The sequence below is a fragment of the Apodemus sylvaticus genome, chromosome 2 (genome assembly GCF_947179515.1).
Source record: "Apodemus sylvaticus chromosome 2, mApoSyl1.1, whole genome shotgun sequence".
NCBI lineage: Eukaryota > Metazoa > Chordata > Mammalia > Rodentia > Muridae > Apodemus > Apodemus sylvaticus.
Genome location: NC_067473.1, coordinates 13275086 through 13301301, shown reverse-complemented (window position 1 = coordinate 13301301; position 26216 = coordinate 13275086). Strand labels below are relative to the sequence as shown.

Below are 26216 nucleotides of genomic sequence, written 5' to 3'. Positions count from 1 at the left end.
GTCATTAGGGAAATGCAAATCAAAACAACTCTGAGATTTCACCTCACACCAGTCAGAATGGCTAAGATTAAAAACTCAGGAGACATCAGGATGTGGAAAAATAGGAACACTCCTCCACTGCTGGTGGGATTGCAAGAAGGTACAACCACTCTGGAAATCAGTCTGGAAGTTCCTCAGAAAACTGAACATGACACTTCCGGAGGATCCTGCTATACCACTCCTGGGCATATACCCAGAGGATTCCCCGGCATGTAATAAGGACACATGCTCCACTACGTTCATAGCAGCCTTATTTATAATAGCCAGAAGCTGGGAAGAGCCCAGATGTCCCTCAATGGAGAAATGGTATATTGTATATTTACACAATGGAATGGTACTCAGCAATTAAAAACAATGAAGTCTTGAAATTTGTAGGCAAATGATTGGAACTGGAAAATATCATCCTAAGTGAGGTAACCCAATCACAAAAGAACTCACATGGAATGCAGTCACTGATAAGTGATTATTAACTAGCCCAGAAGCTCTGAATACCCAAGACACAAGTAGCATATCAAATGACTCCCATGAAGAAGTAAGGAGAGGGCCCTGATCCTGGAAAGGTCTGATCCAGCATTGTAGGGGAGTACCAGGACAGAGAAAAGGGAGGGGGGTGATTGGAGAATGGGTGGAGAGAAGAGGGCCTATGGGACATATGGGGAGGCGGGAACTGGGAAAGGGGAAAGCATTTTGGAATGTAAACAAAGAATTTAGAAAAGAAAAAAAAGAAAAAAGAAAGGGAAAAAAAAAGAAAAGTAAAAAAAAAAAATAAGGACACATGCTCCTAATGTTTTCAAGTAATGCCATTCCCTGGTGACCAAATATTTATAGTTATGAACCTATATCAACCATTCTCATTCAAACCAACATAGTAGTTTTGGTGATTTCTAAATTATACTAGAGAGTGTTATAGGCTCCTGCCTACAAGATAAAACATATTTATTCAATCACATACTCTATAGACAGTAGTGAGTTGCTTTCTTTTGAATTAGGAAAAAAATTAAGATTTTTAGCAATGAGAAACTTAATATGAATGTTTGGACTAAGCATATTATTAATAAGACTGTGGATGGAAAAACACAAACATTGACAATTTCTCAATACTCTATTTTCCTTAAATAATTTCAAGAAAATATTTTTAAATTCTGGTATAGTGGCATACACTTTTGATGGCAGCTCTCAGGAGTCAGAGAAAGGTGGAATCCTGTGAGTTCAAGCTAGCCTGGGCTACAAAGAAAATTACAGGACAGCCAGGACTACATAGTGAGAACCTGCCTCAGAATTTAAAAAAGAAAAGAAAGAAAGAAAGCATGATGACACTCATCCAGGAAAAGAGGCCAAAACAAGGTTGGGCATACTCAAAATGTTTTTATGTTGTAAAATTATCTACTTAATAAATTTTTCATTAGCAATATTTCATGTAATGGGTTTCTGTTTCTTTTCTTCTCCTTGACATGAGTTAACATATGGACACATATGGAAAACCTAAATCATATTTAGTTTCATGTAAAATTTATTATAATATTTGCAGACATTTCAGATTAAATAACTGTAAAACACTAAGGGATTTCCTAATACCACTATGCCAAAATCATGTCTTCACTCTTTATTTTAAATTAGGTGTTTTCTACTTGAGATATATTAAATGTTTTAGTATCAAAAATAATTCTAATAAATAAAACTGAGTGCGTCCTAATATGTGTCTCTTTTCTTGTGTGCCTATTCTTTGTAACAAAGAATTACAATTATATTTTTATATTATAAATGTAACACACTTATCTATTGCAATTGCTGTTATTGTAACTTTTCAAAAGAATATAACAAATTAATTTTTTAGATTTTCTAATTAGTAATTGGTTTAATTGTAATTGTAATTATGATTTAAACCATCTAGTATGGGTTTTACATTATCTTAGTATGTTCATTAACCTAGAAATAAATAAATCTACAACAGGAACCATTAATAGCCAGGCATTGAAACTATATGTCCTGGAGAAATCCTAAATAAAAAATTAAGTAAAGTACTCTTTTTTGGTAAGTAAAACTCAAGTTGATCCTGACTTGAAGGATGTAATAAGATTGCGGAATTAAATACACATGATAGATCTTTAACACAGCTTTCAATGTTAGAAATTCTAGAGAGATGTGTGACCTGAGTTCTCAAGGAGAAATCCATAATCTTTAATATTTATATCAAAATGATAACTTATTTAATCAACTACACAACAAGAGGTTGTTGTGCATTGTTGTGCAAATTCAATGAAAAATTTTTTAACCAGGTAAAGAAATTTTGATTTTTTTCTTCTTTTTAACCCAAGTTTTGTGTGTATGTGTGTGTGTGTGTGTGTGTGTGTGTGTGTGAGTGTGCGTATGTATGCAGGTTTGTGTCTGGAGCTACATCTCCCACCTCAATAAGATTTTGTTTTGTTTTTGAAGAAAGTTATAATCTAGCCCTTTTCGCAGAGGCTGTTCTGTTCTGCTTAATGTCATTGCCTATGCAGAATGTGAGTGACTCTGGTTTAGAGGTATGGTGTGAGAGCGGTTGGCTCACTTTCCTTTTTCCCTCTCTTTTCTTTTTTTAAATTTTATTTTCTATATTCTTTGTTTACATTCCAAATGCTTTCCCCTTTCCCAATTCCCCCCTCCCCATATGTCCCATAGGCCCTCTTCTCTCCACCCATTCTCCAATCACCCCCTCCCCTTTCTCTGTCCTGGTACTCCCTGACAATGCTGCATCAAGCCTTCCCAGGACCAGGGCCCTCTCCTTCTTTCTTCTTGGGAATCATTTGACATGCTAATTGTGTCTTGAGTATTCAGAGCTTCTGAGCTAATTAATATCCACTTATCAGTGAATGCATTCCATGTGTATTCTTTTGTGATTGAGTTACCTCACTTAGGATAATATTTTCCACTTCCAACCATTTGCCTAAGAATTTCATGAATTCATTGTTTTTAATTTCTGAGTAGTATTCCATTGTGTAAATGTACCACATTTTCTGTATCCCTTCCTCACTTTTTTCTTCTTTTCTTTCTGGATTAGATTAAAGCTTTGGGAAAGGTACCTCATCTGTCCTTTATACTTTAGATTTTCTAGAATTTTGGAATTTCCCGAAAGCTTTATTGTGACTTGTAAAGGTCACATGTGAAAGGTTAAATTGTTTAACCATAGTGAAGTCAAATAATTAAAAGGCGCAAGAGCTTCAGAGACCATGGAGTGCCTTTCCGTGTCCGGTGTTCCATGGCTAGAGAGAAGATACACTTCCAGTGGGTGTGGCAGTCCCTTGGCTCTCTACAGTCTTCATAGATCCAAGGAGAGCCAATAACCTTGAGCTCAAGAAAAAGGCAAGAAATTTGCCTAGAATTCTATCACTTACCATGAGGATTCTAAGGATTAGAGATTAAGGGACCCCTGAGTAAATTTTTGATAAACCTACAGTACTGCCATGAATTACAAATCAGATATAAATTCAACCATTCAAACGTGTACAGAGATTAATATGTTATATAGGACCACACTCCACACTACCATCACATCAAATAGGTCATAAGTAATTGTATGCAACCAATATACCAGATGGATTGTGGACAATATAACATGTGTGTGTGTGTGTGTGTAGATATGCGTGTACGTGTATGTGGAACCCTTTCTCCCAAGTTTGAAACATAACTCCTGGTGCCTAGTGCCATCTGGCAAATGGAGTTGCCCTTAGATATCCCCAAGACCACAATAAACATGCAACATGTACATATAGTGAAAGAGAAACCTCAGTTTTATGACATGGCTTTTAAGATGCAAGATGAATGGATTAAACAGTTGCTTTGAAAAATCCCTCACTGCGAAGACTGCATATTTTTTTTTGCACCAAGTGTTTTTTTTTTGTTTGTTTGTTTTTGTTTTTTCTAATCTTCATTGGATTCTAAAGTCAGACAAAAGAAGGCAATTTTTCCCAATTCCTGTATTTTACTGATATGCCTGGGTTCACATGCCAGGTGTGGCGTGCTTAGGGTTTATAACATTTGGGTACTTCAGATTTAACAAAGCAACCAACACCTGGAAATACATAAAAGCTGGCCTCTAAGCTCAAGGTGATGAGTGTTAGTTAACTAGGCCCTCTGGATCCAGAGAGCAGTCCCACGTGGCTCAGAACACAAAACCTAAGAGGCAGCATCAGAGTTTAGTTTCAGCTCAGATTTCCTTGGGCTCTCAACGCCTGTCTTCTCTCTACTCCCAAAGGCAAGCAAGCATCAAGCCATGCCTGTTTTAGAACAAACTCTCCATATGTACTATTGTATCACTGCTTTGTAGCTATTAGTGAGCCATATAAAATTTTTCCTGCTTAAGTTTATTTAGCACGTTTCTAGAGAAACAGTGAGCCTTCCATTTTTATGAACGTGACAATTCCTACCCTTGATGTCATACTCCAATTCTTCCTGTCATTTTCCAGGAGGCTGTATTGTGTGGTCTCACCACAAATTCTGCACCAAATTTCCTGAGGGTGTGGCCAGTGTCATGGGGTTGTTGGTCAGTCTATGAGTTGATTGAGTAACCAGTAGAATTCTTTTAGAGATTCATCAATATTGAACTAATTAAGAAAATCAACTTTGCCTTAAGTCTATAATGTGTCCTAAAATCCTGTCACTTGTTTCCAATTAAGCCATGTGTTTCTTCTGTAAAGCACAAAGACTTGCCATGTTCTTAACTCTCAGAGACTGCTTGGCTCTATGCATTGTATCACATTCCTCAGTAGACAGGTGTTCTGAGAAAAATAGCTATTTGAAAACATGTTTCTTCTGACCATGTTCCCAAGGCTTGTGTCTCAAATGAAGAACTTGACATACCTTCCAAACAATGAGTTCTTTTCTGTCCCTGTTTCTTGGTGTTCAGCAAAGCAGTTATTATTGTTCCTAGTATCTAAAAATATGACAGTAAGTATTAGATTTCACATTACAATGATATGACCAAACACTTGTTAGTATTTCTGGGTTGTTTTTATTTTGATTGTTCCTGTTATTTTCCACTATTTTTGTTGTTGGCTGGTTGAGCCCATAATCACATTGAGATGGTATTAAATGAACCATCCCAGAGTAATCAGTATTATAGCCAGGGATTCTATGAAATGGTGGGTATGGTGGTTCATTTTTGTCTACTTGATACAAACCTAGATATATCTGGGAAGATGAGTCTGAATTGAGAAATTGCCTCTGTTAGATTCACTCATAGGCATGTTTTTGGCGCATTTTTCTTAATTAATGGTTGCTGTTGGAGGGCCAAGGTCACTGTTTGCAGTGACCCCACTGGGCAGGTGGTCCTGGGTGGTATAAGAAAACAGGCTGAGCAAGCTATGGAGAGCCAATCAGTCAGCAACTTTCCTCCATGTCTTCTGCTTTAGTTCCTGTCTTGAGTTCCTTGGACGACAGACTATAAGCTACAAGCTAAAATAGATCTCTTCTTCTACAAGTTGCCCTGGGTTTTGATGTTTATCACAGTAGGAGAATATTAACTATAAGAGAATATTCTATAACCTCATTATTTACTATGGAAATTATTAGCCATACATGTGGCCACCCTACATTATTGGAGAAGCATTTTCTTTTTTTTTCCCTTAATTTTTACGACTTTAAATCTAAATCCTAAAATAGCTTGTATAAACCACACAGGACTATCTGTAGCTAAAGAGCTACAGATTCTTAGAGAGCTAAATATCTGCACATCAATAATTTCTAAATGATGCAGCATTTCACATGTCTGTATCAGACTGGTTTCCCTTTTGGCTAAAATATGTTTCGTGATTCCAGGTAATCATGAGTTTTGTAATTTTTTCTACAACAAGGGTGAATCAACATAGGCTATCCAAACGGTGAGATGTGAGTGAAAAACAGTTCCAAGAGGCATAAACAAAAAGTGAATAAATGAGAAACCAGAGGAAAGGTGAGCAGGCCACATGTATGTGAGCACATGAAAGAATGCAATGGTGAGACTTTAAGGCTGGAAGGAATGATGGGAATATCTCAATAGAGAGTCTCTGTCAGTATTGCTTCAAATCATGCTTTATAAACTATTTAGCCTAGACTGAGTTACTTTTCATAATTAAGCCTCAGTTTCATTATTTGTAAGTCAGTGACTTTATTAATATGTGTTTCTTAAATATACATAAGACCGCCCTCCCCCCACTTTTCCCTAAAAAGAAGGAAGAGTGAGATAATAAATAGAAAGTGGTTAGCTAGTATCTACTAGCAGTATCCTGTTTTGGTGATAGGGAGGCTCAGTATTAGACTAATTGTAATTATCCACTCATACATTTAATAAGTGACCAAACTAGAATTTGAAACTAGTCATATGAATGACCTGAATCTAAAGAGGGCCAATCAGAAATGCCATGTGCCAGACTCTTATTCAGTGGAATGTGTTTTTTCATATGCAGGAAACTCAGTAGTGGTTTGAGACCACAGGATCCTTGACATCACAAGTTTAGCTTGTTGAAGATCACTTTTATACATAAATCACTTGGGCTGACAAGGGTGGGCTTTCCAAAAAAAAGATAGTGGCATGTGTGAAGGATTGTCATTGCTCGTGCTCCAATAATTTGAATTAGGGTCTCACACATACTAGGAAAGCATCTACCAAAGAGCTATACTCCTACCCCAGGCATGTGTTCAAAAGACATAGACCTCCTGTAAAATGTGGACTAGTATACACTTTTTCTTTCAATCCATCTAAATTACACAACACACAAGAGAACTCAATATCAGGACAGGTTTAGAATGATCTTTTATGACAATAGATATCTATTATGTATTTAAATAATTTCACAAATTACGGCATGTAAGTTATTACTTTAGAAAAATCTCATTTTATAAAAAAAAACTTTTACAAATTTTAGGGGGGTTATAAAAATATTAACAGTTGGTAATCAGCATGGGAAGGGGAAAGAGTCATGATTTAGAGAAAAGATAGCCTGGCAGGCAGAAGAATGGCAGTATTAGTAACTTAATATATTTAGGTAATCCATTATAGATTTAGAGACTTTTAAGTTATTTATACATGTGTTGAAAGTGTTTTTAGAGATGTGATCTTGCTATGTTCACAGGCTTGCCTTGAACTCGTAGCTTCCATTGTGACTGGGATGCTAACACGGCCTAGAATGTCCCTATATGTTCAAATACTTTCATACCAAGTCCTTACTTGGGGAACTGCTTGGTAAGGATCAGGAACTGAGTCTTTGTTGGAGTAGATGTGCCTTGTTGGAGAAGGGGTATAACTGGGGGGGTGAGCTCTGAGGTTCCAAAGCCTACATCAGGTCCAGACTCTCTGCCTATTGCGTGTCTTTCTGGATGTAATGCTCTCAGCTATAGCTCCAGCACCATGACTGTGTGCTTCCTGGGATTATGATAATGGAATAACCGCCGGAAGCTGTTAGCAAGGCCTCAATTAAATGCCTTCTTTTATAAGAGTTCTCTTATAAAAGAAAAAATTGTCTTATAGTAATGGTAGCAAATGCTGTTAAGCCCAGCACTTGGGAGGCAGATGCAGATGAATGTCTGAGTTCTAGGGCAGCCAGGTCTACAGAGTGAGTTCCAGAACAACCAGGGCTACACAGAGAAACCCTTTGTGGAATGCCGCCCCTTCCCATAAAACAAAAGAGAGTTGTCTTGGTCATTCTGCACTTTCACAGGAATAGAAAACGACCTAGGACAGCCCTGAACCTTTTGTAATTTCTTATTGATTATTTCTTATATATTCAGTTTTAGACTGAGTTTGGTCATTACAATCTTGATCATGAAATTCTAGCTACCCATGAGGCTGAAATAAATTCATTCTTTCCTATAGAGTATGGTCAATCTACTTGGAACTAACACCTGAGCATTTACTATTTTGTTACCTTGAGCAACTCACCTGAGTATAAACATCTTTCTTAAGCTTTGTTGACTATAATATGGAGACTATAATGGTCCTTCTTATGTTTATCACAGCTTTATATAAAACAATATGAGGACTTAAAATGTTTAGCATGTACTAAAAGACCAGTGACTATTAGCCAAGATTTCAATAAAGAGAAACCAATAACTTCTCAGAATAAAATAAAAGGAATGGATAATTTAAAATAGGTGTACAGTATTTGCTGTCATTCTTGACAATTAAATTTATGAAAATATTCATGTTGCTCTGTTTTACTACAGATTAATTCAGTCCTCATCTTTTAAAAAAGCTTTTATTAGCATTATAATGCTATTAATTATATAATAATTATAATTATATTATCTATAATAGTGGTTCTCATTATGACGTTTTGACATAGTATATTCTGATCAAATTTACTGCCAAATTATCATTTTCCTGTCTCTTCCTGCTCTATACTGTTCACCTTTCTCTTCACAAAGAGTCCCACTTCTACCTCTCAAGGTATTTGTTTTTTTGGGGGGAAGCATGGGGTGACCTAATGACTATCATTAGGATGGTTTGCAAGAAGAGTGTGGGCAATCACAGAAGAAAATGTAATTCCTTCAGCAACCATCAACTGGCCATAGACTGACAAGGCCCTCAAGGGAGGGCAAGGTCCTCATGTGAGAAGAGAAGCAAAGAGAAACGCAGATCACGTCCGTCCATTCATTCTACCTACAAAATTTACAGGGGAAACTGTTTCCTAAAAAATCCCCTTTACTTTCCAACAAAGCTCTAGAGACGTTGTAGCTCAACTCAATATATTGTGTGGTCGTCGATAATATATTGAAATTGAGATGTTTTCTAAAAGGTCCATGCAGTCCTTAAAAAGTAAAATAGATGATCAGAAAATGGGAGGAAAACATTAAAAGAAAAAAGTGCGTTTGGATTAGCTTTTATTTGCAAAAGTGGTGAAAGAAAAGAGCAATGGGAAACAGGTAATAGGAAGTAGATCCTTCAGCATTGATCGTTCCTGGGTTCAAGGACAACCAGCTGCAACTCCAGTTCCAGGGGATCTGATGCCCTCTTTTGGATTCTGTAGGCAATAGGCATGCAAGTGCATGCAGACATAATGCAACAGACATAAGTGCAAGCAAAGCACTCAAAAACTTAAAAAATAAAATCCTTCAAAGAAACTCTCTTTCATTGCTCCAGAGTCCATAGCCGCAAGGACCTATCAGCCTAGTTTCTTTTCTACCTTCTCCCTCATATTCTCTCCTATTCCTTCTTCCTGCCTCTCTTCTTTCCTTCCTCTTCTTTTTTGTTGCCTCCCCCTTCTCTTTCTCCCTTTCCCTGAACCTTTCCCTTTCTCTTGTCTCTGCAGGAGGCAGTAGCTATGCTGGAGAAGGGTGGAGAGATCCGCCTTTGCTGTTGGGGGGTGGGGAAAGGCCATCCTGCTACTGATTGGCTCTTGGTTACCTATCTAGGGCAGCGGGCTACTCTCCCCCCACATTCTGTTGATTTTCTTTTTCTCTGAAGAGGTATTAGTTCTTCTGGGTATCCATCTCAGAAATACAGAGGCAACTATTCCTCAAAATCTATTAGAAACACAGGACTCTGTCCTCAGACGCATCAAGCCACCCTCCTGGTGTTGTAATAAAAGGAGAAGTCTGGACAATGATCTCACCAAAACGTGATACTCGGGGATCAGAGCAACCCCCTGCTTCCTCCCTCCCTGAAGACAGTGTGATGCTGTGGGTGTGTGTGTAGGAGAAAAGAGGTTAAGATGTCATTTAGGAATTAAATTAGCCCAACGGGTCTCAAGTGAAAGTCTTAGTGCATACATACTGACATGTGAGCATATGTAACTGCATACAAAGTCAGAAAGACCAGTATCTATTTGCTTGTCAGGGATATGCGATGGACCATGTCTATCCCTTAGACGGTTTAAGAGAAATATTAACAGATACATCAGAAAACAGACATTTGAAGCATTTACTTGGGATCTTTTTGCAGTGGTTTGGGGTAGCTCTTCTGAGGAAAGCTACCCCCCCAACCCCGAACCCACTGGACAGGGCAATTTTCTGGCCTGAAAACCTGGGTGCTTTGTTTCTGTTGCTATTTCTTCTCACCCGTCAAGGCCACACCCTTATTTTATTTATTTATTTATTTATTTATTTATTTATTTATTTATTTATTTATTTTTACCTGCCCTCTTTCTACCTGGGCTCTGCCACTCCTGCCTCCCTGCTCTTACTGTCTTTAAAATCCCAGGGAAACTGGGGTCAGTGTTCATCCCCGAATCTCTCCAGGACTGCAAGCTCACAGACCAGGAGCCTGGGCTCATTTGGCAGAAGGGCTGCTCTGCTCTCTTAGGCTGCTTCCCCTTCCTCTTTTCCCAGATAGATATGTAAACACATGCATTTTTCCTGTTCAAACGGGGCGAATTTGTGTCCTGCCTGTGCCTTGACTTAGTGATTGGGCTGAGCCTCGCTCCTCCCTTCCCTACTCGGATAGGAGCCACAAGGATCTGGAACTCAGGCTTCCAAATTGCAGCTGGCCTCGGGCCAGGTGACCTTTGCTTTGTAAGTTTCTTTCTGGGAGGGGGGAGTGTGTGGAGGGGGGAGCTGGGATCTGTTGCTTGTTGGGGAGGGGGGGTTGAGGAAAGGAAAGGGGCTGGAAGAGAGTAGAGCTGTTGTTAAACAGTTTCTTACCGTAAGAGGGAGTTCAGACCTAGATCTTTCCAGTTAATCACACAACAAACTTAGCTCATCGCAATAAAAGCAGCTCAGAACCGGCCGGCTTGCAACAGGATTCTTTCAGCCCCGGCATCTCCTGCAGAGGGATCAGCTCGAACTGCAAGCATGTTCTGGGGGGCCAAACTTCTGCCGGTCCTGTTGCTGCAGCATGCCCTACTGCACCTTCTCCTGCTTCCTGTCGCCATCCCCTATGCAGGTAAGTTTACTTCTGCTTCCTGGAGATTGTGGCTGCTTTAAGTCTCCTTGTGACCTTGCTGGGTCCTTCCCTGACGCTCTCTACCCCATTTCAGCATCCTTTCTTAATCCCATGTGTGGTGTGGGGCTTCCAAACCTCTCATTAAGCTTTTCTTTTGACATTCCTTTTCTGTTTGAAAAAAAAACATTTAAAATAATTAACAATCTCTCAGTGGTACCCCCACCCCTCCACCAGGCCCCACCTCATTTAGCCAAGCGGTCCAAAATTATGGGATAGGAATGAAGTGCTAACACTGGCTGGAACTTTGCTGGTTTGGCCAAGTTTAAAAACGAAGACAGATTCTGAATTGAAGAGAGGAGAGTGATGGTCAATCTAACCAGGGTCTCATGATTTCCCCAAAGGAGAATTTTCCTACTAGTGTCTGTCCAGTTAACCTTCAGGTCCAAATTTTGACATTATGCAGGTCTTCATTTGGAGGAGGCAGCTTAATGCTCTGAGTCCATGCATGTTATAAAAATGAAACAGAAAGCGTTTCTTCCAAGCTCCCCTTCTGGGGGGGTTGGGGTGGGGGCGTAGGGATGATCGCCCTAAATGCTGCAGGGCAGGGAGGGACACTTACGTGACTTGGATTGCTGCACCAGAATTGTCTGTCCCTCTGTCTTCCTCTGATGTGCAGATTGAGGGGGAGACTCTTGGACTTGTTCAGATTTCCTGGGCATTTAGGGAATCTCATCTGCTGGTATAGGAAGTTATCTCTTATTATCAAGAGTCGAGGAAACATCTGTATTTAGTTGTGTTATTATTGTAGTGGCTGGCCTGGCTTGCTAGCCGGAGAAGGCAGTGAACTTTAGGGTAGGCACAGGGAAATAAAGACTGTAATAAATGCACAGCTAGCAGATAGGTGACCTTTTAAAACTGAGAAAACAAAGAAACAGCCTCATAATTTGAGATAAGTTAACTATGACATTTATCACACCTCTGATCTAGTATCTGATGCAATACAAGAAGTAGCTAGTGCAAATAAAAAATATTGAACCCACCTGTTTGTTTTTTTTTCTGCCCTGGGAAGTGATTCCTTGTGGAATAAAAGACACTTTGGAAAGGGTCTTTTGAAACCATGTAGGCAAAGATTCTTGAACAAGTAGAAAAGAGCTGAAAGATATGTCATATAAGGTTGATCTTTAAGACATTGTTATTCACCGGTGTTAGTCTAAGTTTTAATCTTGGTCCAGTTTTCTGGTTTCCCTTTTCAAAGATTAAAATGCTATTCCATTGAAGTATGGTTACCTGAGCTGTGCTGAGCTAATGTGAGATTTCAGTTTGGAAAACCCAAACAGTAGATCGACCATAGACAATGTCTTATTTGTTTTTTGGCGTGCGTTACACAGTTTTGGCAGGAGATATACATTTGTAATTATATTTCACTTTGGCTAATGTTGAAATGACTGCGTTTCCTGAGTGTAGAGAGAGTGTACTGGCAGACCAGGGGAGGCCCAGTGGGAATTACAGATATATGTTATGAATAATTTCTGAAATGGATAATGCTAAAATTGTCATCAAAAAAGGAGCCACATTTGCTGTGTTTGCAACCTTGTTTTAACAGTTTCCATGTTTTAAATAAAGGAAAAGGAGACAGGTAACTCTTAGAATATGCAATGAAAGTTTGTTGTTTGAATTTTTGTTTAATATTGAACAGTTAGTTTGTTGTTGCTACTTGCACGGCTATTCATATAGTAAAAGAATGCTCTATTATACTGACAGGCAGTCTTCAATAGAAGGCATTATATAAATATATTATTAACTTTTTTTTGAGAAATATTTGATGTGGATGATCCCAGCAGTCTTTATAGTTGATCTACTATATAGTATTACCTTCTATTCACTCATACTAAATACTCTAAATAAAATAAATATTAAATACTCTGCTAAGGAAAAGTAAACATTAAATGGCTACCTGCTGTGTAAGTCTTGAGGGATACAAAGTTGAATAAATGGGAGTGCAGCCTGTGTATAGAGCTAAGGGATCAGCTGCAAAGTAAAATTTCCTAGTTCTGATAAGTTTTTAAAAATTACTTGACACATGAAAATTGAGGTTTGAACATCTTAATTTTTGACTTTGGCACTGAACTTAATGAGTTCAGTTAATTAAGGAACTGAATTGAAAGTTCTAAATGCTAGGTGAATGAAATATGTATTTCTTTTCCTTTTACTGAAGCTAACAACACTGCAATCCTCTTAAGCATACTTTTGAAAACTCATTTGGCTAAGTGATAATAAGTAACCAACATCATCAAACAGCAAAACAAAGCAAAATTCCGGTGTTAGAAAATGTCCATTACAGCGCATTTGAGAGTTTGTAAGTTTAGTGTCCAAGCCACTAAAGGGCTGAGAGGTGTGTGGTACCCAAGTAAGCTCTGAGAGGATGAGTCACAGCGTGAATGGCACCCTAGTCAGTAGGTTGCAAGTTGCCTGAAATGAAGATGTAAGAAAGAGATGTGCCAAGAAGATCTGTATAGATAGCAAGTGAAGGTCACCTTTTAGGACTGATGTACTGGCTCCCTAGTGGCAGGAGAGCCCATGGTTAGAAAAGTAAGATGGTAGAAAATAGTAGCACTGAATGTCATGCTAAACCTAGTGGTCTCTGTAGTGAATATTGGAAGCAGCAGCTGACTATTTTGCAGAAACAAGACATGGATAGTTCCACTTCAGTGTGGTTGCTTTCCTTGCTATGTACAAGAGAGTTGCAGGCAGAGAAGGAAAGAGGAGACAGAGAACAGGATGGGGCATCTACAATAAGGAATTCCAGACGAGGAAATAGAAAAGGGGGGCACTTCAAAGCTCACCATGATCAATTTATTCTACATATCTCCTAGAGAGAGATATTATGTTGCTTCTTAGCTACCCATACTTGATCTAAATCTGCCAAAGTCTCCTCTGTCTCACTGTCTTCTTTTACCAGGAGGTTAGCTGCTCCCAAAAGGGGGCGTGCATTACTGTCCAAGTGTGAAGTCTGAATCCTAGGTAATAACAGGAAACTGTAGCATCTTTTAGGGATCCTTGTCTTTAGGAGTTAAAAATCTTCAGTCACAAACCATTGCCTCCGCCCATCAATTACTCGTAGACTTTCATCTTAACATCTTGCCAGTTCAAACTGTTAATCACTAATCATGTGGGTAGTTTTTTTCAGTTATAGGGAGCCAGATTCCTGCTCTTTGCACACCGTGCAAATCCTTGCTTTGCACGACTTTCCTTTGAAGTCCATGGTTCTTCCACACAGAAGAAAATATATGAGGTACTGAGAGAAGTGAGTGTGAGGCCCAGGGACCAGTGGGAGAAATGTGTCTGTCTTCAACCACCTTGATATGCTTGACCCTGTTTTCTGTTTATAGCTTTTCACCAGATTCCTGATGGTCTCAGTTCTAAAATAGAGACTTCAGGTTCTTCAAGAGACAACTTCCAGAATATTTTCCTAAGCTGGGAGAAGAGAAGGGAACATAATTTAAAGTATGGGAAAGCTAGACACATTTGCAGTGCTCTCTTACCCTTTGATTTTATTTTAACATTCTTGTTTACAAACTTGAACTGACTAACACATTAAAAATAGTAGACACAAATCTGACCCAAACATATTTCTGATTTTTTTCTGCAAATTAAGCTTAATTTCTTAATTGTTTGCAGTAAAACAAGCATCAGTTGATACTGGCTGAAGAGATAGTAAAATCTATTTTCAGCAAAGGAATCTTTTTCTGATGCTGATTTTGAATGACTTTGAATTTTTCTCTTATTGAAGAAGTAATTAGTTTTATATATACACGAATTAAATGATGTATAGGCCCTTTGAACATCACATTTTTGAATCATTAGTTACCGATCTAGTATACAGGACTGAGTTACAAGGGGGAAGCTCACATGGCCACGCTGGACAGATTCTAAGTATCCGGTTGTGATTGGTCCGTATCAGCACTGAAGTGCTGGCTTTTCTACTTACTATGCAATAAAGGGAGATTAGTGATTTATTTAATTTTTCTGAATGCTTTTTGATCTTTGGTCATGGAACACTTACTAGCAAGCAAGAGTAGCTTGTTTTATGAGGCAAACCCATACATTAACACATTTCAATAGGACAACTGAGGATCTGTGAAACTAATCAGAGCCAATAACTGCAGAGGCCTCCTTCCTGCAGAACAGTCTTCACGCTCACTTTTATGGCTTTGACTGGAGGCACTGTTTTGAATGATAATTACTTAAATGCCTCAGGGACTTAGTGTTTATCATTAAATTATTTTTAAGTTTTTATTTTATACTTAGACATATATAAAAACACATTATACATAAGGCCAATGCTATATTCTTAGCTGGCAGAATGGCAGATTTCATCTATCTATCTATCATCTATCTACCTATCTATCTATTTACAAATATATATGTGTATGATATGTTTATACATATACGTGTATGGATTTTATATATACCTATAATGTATGTATATGTATATGTATATACAATATGCATATGTATAATCCATAAATGTATTAGTATTATATATAGTCAATTTTGGATAAAGTTGTTTAAAAATAGATTTTTCCCAATGTATGATTCTATCACAGAAAATATTGAAACTTATAAGAAATAAAATTATTTCATACTGTGAAGTATTTAGGAGTGCCAAGGAAGTAGTGAGATAAGGTTACAGAAAGAGAAACTCATGACAGAAATTTATATCACTCTTTAACAAGATTCTGTGACAGAAATGCCAATCTTCAAAATGTCATGCCTTATTCTGTTGTAAGAATAACAGGTACATCAGAAGTTAAGTGATGAAACTTTAAAAACAATACCAAAACTCTAAGAAAAGTCCATTCTAGTTCAATTGCTAATTGTATATTCAATATTTACTTAAGATTATAGTTTGAATAACTCCTACTTGATTGAACAACTTTTCTTTTATAAATTGAACAATTGGCATCTTGAAATTTCATGTAATTAAGCAAAGTCATTTGGCAAGTCAGAACAAATGCCATTTTCAGCTGATTTTCAATGTTATGCAACAATTTGTGTCCCATACTTTTTAAATAATATACTACCAATAACATTTAATGACATATTATAAACTATTAACAACATACCTTTAATAAGATTAAATAACATAAATAATATAGATTAGTTGTTTATATATCAAGGGTTTTTTTTAAAAAACATAATCTCTTACATCATAGCAGTTATATCTTTTTTTTATTTAGATACTTTCTTTATTTACATTTCAAATGTTATCCCCTTTCCTGGTTCCCCCTCTAAAAACTCCCTATCCCATCCCCTCTCCCCATGCTCACTAACCCACCCACTCCTGCTTCCCTGTCCTGGCATTCCCTTATACTGGGGCACTGAGCTTTTTTAGGACCAAGGGCCTTTCTTCACTTTGATGTCCAACAAGGCCATCCTCTGCTACATATGCAGCTGGAGCCATGGGTCCCTCTTGTGTACTCTTTGGTTGGTGGTTTAGTCCCTGGGAGCTCTGGGGGTACTGGGTTGTTCATATTGTTGTTCCTCCCATGGGGTTGCAAGCCCCTTCAGCTCCTTGGGTCCTTTCTCTAGCTCCTCCATCGGGGACCCTGTGCTCAGTCCAATGGTTGGCTGAGAGCATACACATCTGTATTTGTCATGTACTGGCAAAGCCTCTCAGGAGACAGCTTTATCAGGTACCTGTCAGCAAGCGCTTGTTGGCATCCACAATAGTGTCTGGGTTTGGTGACTGTATATGGGATGGATCCCCAGGTGGAGCAGGTCAAGGAAAAGCATCGTTATAGGGATCAATACCAGGCTTTTGGAGAGTGTATTCTGGAGTTGTGCAAAGAATTGGGAATTTAGAGAACTGGGGGTTTTATTTATTGTGGACTTCAGGTTAGGAAAGACATTATCGAGGAGCATCTGCATGCTTAGTAAACTAACTGGAGCCAGTGGTTGCTGGCAATCAGAGTGTGATGCCCTTCCTGGTAGGTACTTCACTCTGCTAGCCATATTTCCCACTTTTCTGCACAGAGAGTTTCCTTCTCTTTGCTTGACACATTTTGCCACATTTAAAGACCAGGAATGCATTTCCTGCTGTGGCATCCAAGCTTCTTTTCCACTGATAGCTCTGAAGCAAATCTTCAAGGCAATGTTTATAAATCACATTTCCACATACATTCTTAACAATTCTTAGATAAAAGATGATACTGTGAGTGGTGCTGAGTGCTAGCACCGAAGCGGGGTCTCTGCCTTTCCAACCTGAACTCTTTGGAGTGCTTTATGAATGTCTCCCTCTGTCTTTAGTGATCTCCAGTTGAAAATGAATGCAGTCAACTGCCATTGTTAAGGGCCATTATACAAACTGACATGCAGATGCGTGGCTCCATACTCGCTACACAATAGTTTCTGTCTCATAGATGATCAATCATAAGTCCTTTGAGCAGTATTCCATTGGTGTGCCTTTTAGGAAATTGAGAATAAAGGAACATGTTCTTGTTACTTTCAAATTATACATAAATTGAAAAACTTTAGGCTTGTTGCTTCTGTGTTCTGGTTTTCTAGTAACTTTCATGCTATCTAGGGGTCTTGTCCATTCATGAAGAAGAATGATATTGCAACATTAAAGGATAAAACTTTACATACATGTGATTTACAATTTGATTTAGCCTGATCTCATCACAAACAATTTCATGAATCTGAGATATAGTGTCCCAAACACTGAATATATTTTTGTACAACAAATGAGGAGAGGGACTAAAATATGTATAGTGTGATACCTTTTAAGAGCAAGCCAGAAGAATTTGTCCAGTGAAGGGCTTTTAGTGATAAGTTTCTCTCTTGTCTTTGGATAGTTACCTACTTAGCAATGTAACTTACATAAGAAACCACTGAGGGGAATGAATAGTTTAATTACAAAGTATGGCATGCTATGCTTCTGGCACTGTTACTTGATTCTGTGTTGTCTGGAGAACATAATGTCTTTAGGGTTATCCTTGTCCTAATTTTAAAATAATTATTCTTCAGGGTTATTTATTCTTTGGGGGTGAATCTTGTCCTAATTATTCAATACATCCTTCATTTGAAAGGACATAGATTAATGAATTTACATAGCAACTGTCTATCTATAATCATAATGCTCATCTCCCTGCTCTTCTCTTACATACTTACCCATGTTTACCCTACCCACCCTCTGGAGGTATATTGCATTGCCCTATGTCCTATAAAATCATTATTTTGAGGATATGCCTTAAGGAATTTTCTCCTCTGTAATCACTCAACATAATTCTTTCACATTGAATTCTTTAATTTTTATATTGATAGAAGGACAGAAGAAAAGAAGAAATACACTTCATGAATTCAAAAAGTCAGCAAAAACAACTCTTACCAAGGAAGACCCATTACTGAAGATTAAAACCAAAAGAGTGAACTCTGCAGATGAGTGTGCCAACAGGTGCATCAGGAACAGGGGCTTTGCATTCACTTGCAAGTAAGTCATTTCACTGTGTTTACTGAATAATTTTCAAATAAAGTAAGTATGTAATAGCCATATTTTCTCTTCCTTTTTGGTAGTCAGCACAATCAGTCCTTTAGAATAAATTTGCGTCTAGTTTTAACTCATTAGAACAGAGAAAGAACTGTCAGCTGATATAAACATTGAATGAGTATAGAGGAGCTGAAAACTGTCTTCCAAAGTACACAGTTACTTTGAATATGGATTTTGAATTTTGAATAATTAACATTGAACTGAAATCAAATGGGATTGACTTTCATCCTCATCCTCATCCTCATTATTATTATTACTATTATTACTATTATTATTATAAAATATTGTATCTCTTGTTTCCTTTTGTAGCAGAGCGGTGCAAGTATTTTCTTGGTAGAAACTGGGCAGCAGCCAAAACCTACTGCAACTTACATCATCTCTGTAGGGATTTCAATAAAAGGTGTTGAGAGAATTATATAAAAACCTAGAGTGACTGGTGTGAGCAGCAGAGACTGCTTCAAAGAATTTAGGGAGCAGTGATGGGAAAGGTTTACTAGGAAGTGAGGGAGCCATTGAGAGGCTCCAGTGGCTTCAGGAAGTGGTGTTCTTATCATTTGATAGTTCCCCTTATTACCTTGCCATTGATCTCAGAGGAGAAAGCTTTCATGTTTGAAAGAGCAAGGTGAAGATTTCCTCCTAGTATTTTCCAAATTGCCATAAGTACGGATGTATATTTCCTGAATAAGGTATGGTGGTGAATCCCATAATGCCAAACATAGTAAGCGAATCAGTATGAGTTCAAGACTAACCTGAGCTACACACACACACACACACCACCACCACCACCACCACCACCACCATCCTTCAAAAACATATTTATTCTTGGTTTATTTTCTATTTTCTTTTGTTCCTTAAAAAACAACATTGTATAGCTGGAGAGATGGTTTGGTGGTTAAGAGCACTTGATGTTTTTGCAGAGACATGATTTGGTTCCCACATCAGGAACTGCACCACTACCTGTAATTAGTTCCAGAGTATCTGTTGTCCTCTTCTGGCCTGCAGAGGCATCTGTGCACATACTCTTACATATATACTATTGTGATAATGAATTATGTGACTGAGATGTAATACAGTGTTGGGTGCTTTCTTAGAATACATGAGGCCCTGGGATTTACTCATAGTATTAAACATAAGCTTTTTGTAATAAATTTTATCAATATTTAATTTTTGCATGTTCTACTTTCACAGTGGTTTTTTATGAGAAAGTAGAGTTCAGTGATTTCATGGGCAGAGATTCCCATCTAGTCTTCCCTGTCTCAAAGAAATGAGGATTATGGGTCTGTGGGGAAGGACATGGTCACAGAAGGTCTTCAGCAGGCTTAGGCAGAAGAAAGACTATCTCTTTTCTATTTTTAAATCCAAACTGCCCCTCTCAGGAAGACATTTCCTGGCAACAGTAGTGGGAATTGGATTTGTAAGCTTATCCCTAGGATAATTGTGTTTTATTCTGACTTTTGCCTAAAAGCCTTGAGATTGGCAAAAATAAAGCAGGAACGATTACTCTCGATCAGCATCTGAGCTGTGCAAATTTATGGAGAGGTTCTGTTGGCAACTGGATTGAAGTTGAGACTTCCCTCCTCTGGGTTGAAGGGTAAAGGAAGAGCAAGAGGAGAGAGAAGTACAGCTCATTGTGGATTTTTAATGCTGAGCTTGAAAACTAGGTTAAGGTAAACTTAGAGAAAAACTGAATGCAGGGAATATGATGATCCCACACATCGAAGTGTAAATAATTTGGAAAAAATACCTTTTTCTTGAAAGATTATGCTCTTATAATGAAAATAAAGTAAAAGTCCCATAGACTGGAAACTGGACCTACTTTTGTGGTTGCAATTACTTAAAAAAAAAATGTAAAGCACTTTGCGGCATTTATCAGTGTGTTTTGGAGAATACTTTTAGCTTACTAAAAGAAAGTATATTAGCTACAGGGATGGTGGGAATAATGCATGTTGACATCTTCTATAAGAACATATATTAAAAACATATTCTTTAATGATAATAGCTTTTGAAATAAAATGTGTATTCAGATAAACTTAATTTAGGTAACATTAACTTAGGGAACACAGCATCGTTACAATTGGATTCCCATTCTCTTTAGTAACTTTCACATTCTATGACTTACCAAACAAGGATATCGTATGTGACAGTGTCCAAACATTTCATTTCAGACTTTTGTTTCCTAAGACACTCTCTAGGGGGTGGGAATTTGCCTAATACATCTTTTTTTCTTGAAAATTTCTTATATGTTTACAATGTATCTTGGTTGTATCAAGGTCCAGGGCTTCCAACTCTTCTCAGGGTTCCCAGTCATCTTCCTGCCAAATTCATTTCATTAAAAGATAAATACCCACCGAGGACAAATAGTGGTACTTATCTATGTGCATGGCTTTGGATGCGTGGTCAATCTACCAGTGACCACACTCCTCAAAGGAAAATGAACATTTCTCTCTTATCAGCCATGACTCCTCAGGTAAGGGTACGTCGTCAGGAGGCAGTTACCATTCCATGCTGGACTTGTCAAGAGGCGTGGTCTTGTCTTGTGTAGGCAGGAGCAGGAGCTGCTGTGAATTCCTGTGTGGACAAGCCAGGCTGTGTCCGGGGACAGCACTTCACATTCTTTCTCCTCTTACTTTTCCCCCTCCTTTTCGATGATGTTTCTTGAGCCTTGCGGGGAGGTTGCTGGGTTCCTGCAGTTTCTTCTTTATCCTTTTGAGTCTGTGCATGGTCCACTGCCTACTTCACTAAGAAGCTTCTCTGGCTGAGAGTGAGAGCACAACAGAGCTATCTGTGTCTAGAGCCTGGGTACTTGTCCCTGTGCACATTAAAGAATACCATTTCAGTTATTTTATTTGTAGGACTGGGTGTAGGATCTAAGTCCTTATCCATGCTAGGAAATCTCTTCCATTGTCCCACATTCCTAGCCATTTTACATTTTGATGTAAGGCAGTGTCTTACAAAGTTTTTTATGTCTGCCTTGGACTTATGATGCAGTTATACAGGCCTCGAATGCATTTCTCCAATCTCAGCGGCCCCATAGGTGGAATTACAGGACTACATCGACAGCCAAGAAGATATGCCATTTTAGAATATATTTGCATACTTAAAAACTTTGGAAACTACTTATAACTCAAATAAATCATTTGCATATAAACAGAAACAAAATTTCCAACTAACTGGGAACTTTTAAAAAAATAAAAAGTGTTCAGAAAGAATGTAGGTGGTTGCTGTATGTAATAATTTACCTGTTGAAACTTTTATTTTTCTATAAGTCATTGAGATGACTTATAGAAACTTCCCACAGAGTATTGATAGACTTTTCTAATCTGTACCTACAAAACCTTTGTTTTGTCTTTCTTTGTTCCTTCAAAATAGAAAACATACACTCAACACACACACACACCTCACTGTATTTTCATATGTAATAATCTCACATTCTCTATGTCTTCCTTGGTAAACCATGTGCTCATTTAAAAAAAAAAACTGTTAAATTGTTGTATTCCTTCTTTTCATTCAGCTGTCTTTTTCAGGGCCTTTGTTTTTGATAAGTCAAGAAAACGATGCTACTGGTATCCTTTCAACAGTATGTCAAGTGGAGTGAAAAAAGGGTTTGGCCATGAATTTGACCTCTATGAAAGAAAAGGTAACTGCCTTCTTCCTAAGCATTCAATAAAGAAATGAAGGATGAGATAGACTTGGCACTCCTTGCCACACAGGTTTTCCCTGTGGATGTTTTGGTCAGATTCTGATTTGTGCCACAGTCAGTTGTTGAATAAGAGGAGATTGAGGAAGGTGGAGCCTGGCAATATGACGACTGTCAGAGCACAGCGTAGAGAAAGGCTGTGCTTCCTGGACCTCCCCTAAGTTAGAGTCCTCTCCCTCATCAGCTTGTCTTTTCTGCATGTTCTTCATATTATAGCATGCAATTTAGGCTATTAGATCAGGGTACCTCATAATGTGTCAAACTGTAGGATTAAGAATGTATTTTAAGTTATAATGACTTGGTGTAGCTCATGTCGTGATGGTGGTTGATAACAAAGCATGGACTTTTGGGGAAAATAAGTAAAATTCATAAAAGCATGCTTAAAAACTGATTTGAATGAGGAAATGGGATTGTTTGTTAATTCATCAATTATGTGGTATCAATAATATATGAATTATTTGGTATATGAACTATTTATATAGTTTAAGAGCAAAAATATATTAATGGGATAATTATAGAATAGTAAATATATGTTTTACAAATTAAATATTTCACCACGTGAAATAGCAATTATGAATTGAACTTTTGACAATAATCCTTTCTTATTTGTTTTCTTACAAGAACCTATTGTGTCCCATTGAATTAGAATATAGATGTCAAATATAGACATCTTTATGTCAATTGCATGGATGTTTGAATAGAAGCTAATAATAGAAAATAGGACAATTTTACATATCTGAACAATCCCACACATCTGAAGTCTAATTAGCAGTCAAGCATGAGTCCTTTTTTATTCAGTCTTCTTCTAGTTGGCTAGCTACATATCCTATTGTCTGGTAACTAATATTCCTGTTTAGAATTCAGCTATTTCAGAAACTGAGCTGTTAATAAAAATAAGGGTAATAATAATTAACCCAATGTAGTTATTTTATACAAACACACACACACACACAAAGAGAGAGAGAGAGAGACATAGAGAGAGACACAGAAAGACAGAGAGACAGAGAGAGACAGAGACAGAGAGAGACAGAGACAGAGAGAGACAGAGAAACACAGAGACAGGCAGGCAGAGACAGAGAAACAGAGATACGTAGAGAAACAGAGACATACACAGAGAATAAAAGAACAAAAGACAAAACAAACCCACATAATTTTACTGAGCTAGATAAGACAAATCAGTCTCATTTTTTATTTCAGAGTTTAAAATAGATTTTGAAAGTTACTTAAGTTTTGTTTTTAATATTTTCTTAGGTTTATTTGTTCAATCAAGTCACCATGGCTTACCCAGATCAATACATAGCTTGATCCAAATTAAAGATGAAGAACAATCTGAAGTTAGATTGTATCATGTATTCAAAATAAGAATTTATGTCTATTTGATGTGTTTGTTTTGTATTATTCTCAAATGTGTTATGTTAAAAACACTAGGAGAAGCTTTAAGCCAGAATTTTCAGTGTTATTGGAAACCATTTACATGAGTCAATGACTCACAGGCTTAAGTGAGTTCTTATTTTACTTCTCCAGTAAGTACAGCATATATTTCACATAGTTCTAACATTTTTCTCTATTATCCAATAGACTATATTAGAAACTGCATCATTGGTAAAGGAGGCAGCTATAAAGGGACAGTATCCATCACTAAGAGTGGCATCAAGTGCCAGCCTTGGAATTCCATGATCCCCCATGAACACAGGTAAGAACAGCATGAAGCAAAGAGGACCAACTTACCTGTCTGCATGTGAACGTACGAATTATGTGATTTGTTTTCTGGGATAGCACTGTCTAATCACCACTTAGTCAATACAGCTGAATTACAAAAGGGCAAAGCTTACATGAATTCAGGATTGATTAGTACAAGCTGGTTTTAAAAAATATTGTTTATATCTGGCCTAACATTTTTTAACCTCAGTGCCTCAATTTGTAGATGTTATTGGAAATGATTATTTGCCTTTCCCTATGACTTCATAGGGAAGTGATAGACCTGTGATGTCACAAAGGGTATTTTTAAACTTTGGTAGATACTAGTTGTAGCTGCATGTTAAAATGGCCCACTGCAAGTCTTGGAAAATCCTACTACCCAAAATACAGACAGCCCAATGAAATGAGAACTTGCAAAGTAGGGTTTGGGACAAGGCTCCAGGATATCTGGGGTCCTTGATTCCTTCTAAAGTACCAATAAAGCTGAGACTCACTAGTCAGAACTCTTTTAACCCAGGTTGACCAGCTGCCTCATCTTTATTGTACCTGTTGCTTAAAGTCTTGAGAATTATTCATCTATCCCTTAAGCAAATAGCACAGTGGATAGTTTTATGTTCTTAGTTCTGGGCCATACAGTGATGATAATAGGCATTACCAGAGTACAAGTCTGGAGAGTTTCACACATCCAGTGTGTAGCAACCTTTCTGCATGAGATCGTGGTTCTATTCATAAAATATATACTGTAATATTATCAGTAATAGAAAGTGATATTCATTCCTTTCTACTTTTGAAAAGCATATGTTTGCAAAGTGATTGATTTTGTTTTAGCAAGCAGATATGAATTAACCAACTGACGGATGTATAAAGTAAAAGCTAAGTTGTTCCTTACTGTAATGAAACCTCTGGGCTTTGCCTTATGAACCCTAGCTAGTGACTGTCTAAGTTGATGAGTTCTGTAACATTTCAATAATAGGAAACATGTTTCCAAGTTATTACAACAGTTATAAAGGAAGGCCTCTGAAACATGGAATTACATCTAGCTTAGAAAGCAAATAGTACAACTAGTTTGTTCTCTCTTAGGGGTGTGCATACTGAAGAAAATCCATTGGTTTCATAGACCTAAATTTTCATCAACAAAGGAATACCACCAAAATGAATCCTCCATTAGAGCAGGAGAGTGTGCTGGATGCCCTAGCAGAGGTTTTATTTCAACCCAAATTCTCTATGATTGTCATTCTTTGCTAGATTATTAGTAAATGTGAAATAAATCTCCCTGGGAACTAGCTTTCCATCCAATCAGGTATTTTGCCAAGGACCATTTTCTTGTAATTTTGAAGTATACAGTGGAGGATATCTTGTATATTATTCAAGTTCTTTTTTTATTTAATGAAAGCAATATTTAATTTTCATCAATTAGCAGTTATATAGGAATAGCTTCATAATAGCTTAACACTTTTAAATTAGGTGCTAACTAAAGATTAATTTTATGGGCAATGGAAAAAGAAACATGTTTTTGTCTAGCAGAGTGATTTATTGTTGACTTTCTAAATAGAAATACTTTATAAATGGCTTAATGGAAAGATGATGATAGATGTTGAAATTAGTATAAAGCTTAACAGAAAAATCAGGTGACCTGATATCTGTATCTATATCCTTCACTGGCCTCCTAGCATTCATTAGCGAAGTAGATGATAGAATGCTTCAAGCTTCCTATGAACACCGTTTATATTAAAAGAGAAGAAAGGGGGGGGGTGCCCAGAAGATCTAGTTTATGGTTTAGAATATATTTGGATATAACCCAGTTTTAAATATTTTTTTTCACTTATCTCTCTTAAACTTTGCTAACAGCAAGGACAGAGATAAAAATAGCATCTGTGTGAATTACAGCTCAGTACAGGCCCCACTGCCTGGCAAAGGCCCTTTGTGTAACACATTCTCCAAACATTTGTCTAATGAGCACCTAAGTGGAAGAGTGAGCGAGGCTTCATACCCTGGCCGAGTGAGCAAGGGACGTTGATGATAATCGGACTGAACACCTCACATATAAAAAAAAGGCAGCTGGTTTGAGGGAAGGGTCACAACATCAAGTAAAGAAAAGACAAGCTCTTGAGCCTCTTTTTCCTAAGGAGGGATTTGATGTGAATTGATTCATAATTAGGAAAGCAACCATATCTCTTCTCTTCATTTTCTGATTTCACCTCCAGTGAGAATTTATTAATTTTTCTTCTCTTGGTTATCTTTGTCTAAATTTCTGATCTAGAATTTTCTGATTCTTCCTACTTACATTTTTCTTAAAAAACAAAACAAAACAAAACATGAACAGAAAGACTGTGGCACTGCTTTTTCACAACATTTTTTTTCTGCCCTAAGTCTCACATGTAAATCCTATGCCTGCTTCTCTC

General features: G+C 37.5%; 1 protein-coding gene across 2 annotated transcripts in view; it reads left to right on the top strand.

Annotated features, from left to right (window-relative positions):
- Positions 1–10639: 10639 nt before the first annotated feature.
- Hgf (hepatocyte growth factor) overlaps positions 10640–26216 on the top strand; it is a 76501-nt gene continuing 60924 nt past the window's right edge. For both annotated transcript variants that reach the window (XM_052173127.1, XM_052173126.1), the window contains exons 1-4: positions 10640–10870; positions 18197–18362; positions 21944–22056; positions 23695–23809. In XM_052173127.1, the coding sequence (XP_052029087.1) occupies positions 10780–10870; positions 18197–18362; positions 21944–22056; positions 23695–23809 (485 nt within the window). In that variant the 5' untranslated portion in view covers positions 10640–10779. The remainder of the gene's footprint in view (positions 10871–18196; positions 18363–21943; positions 22057–23694; positions 23810–26216) is intronic.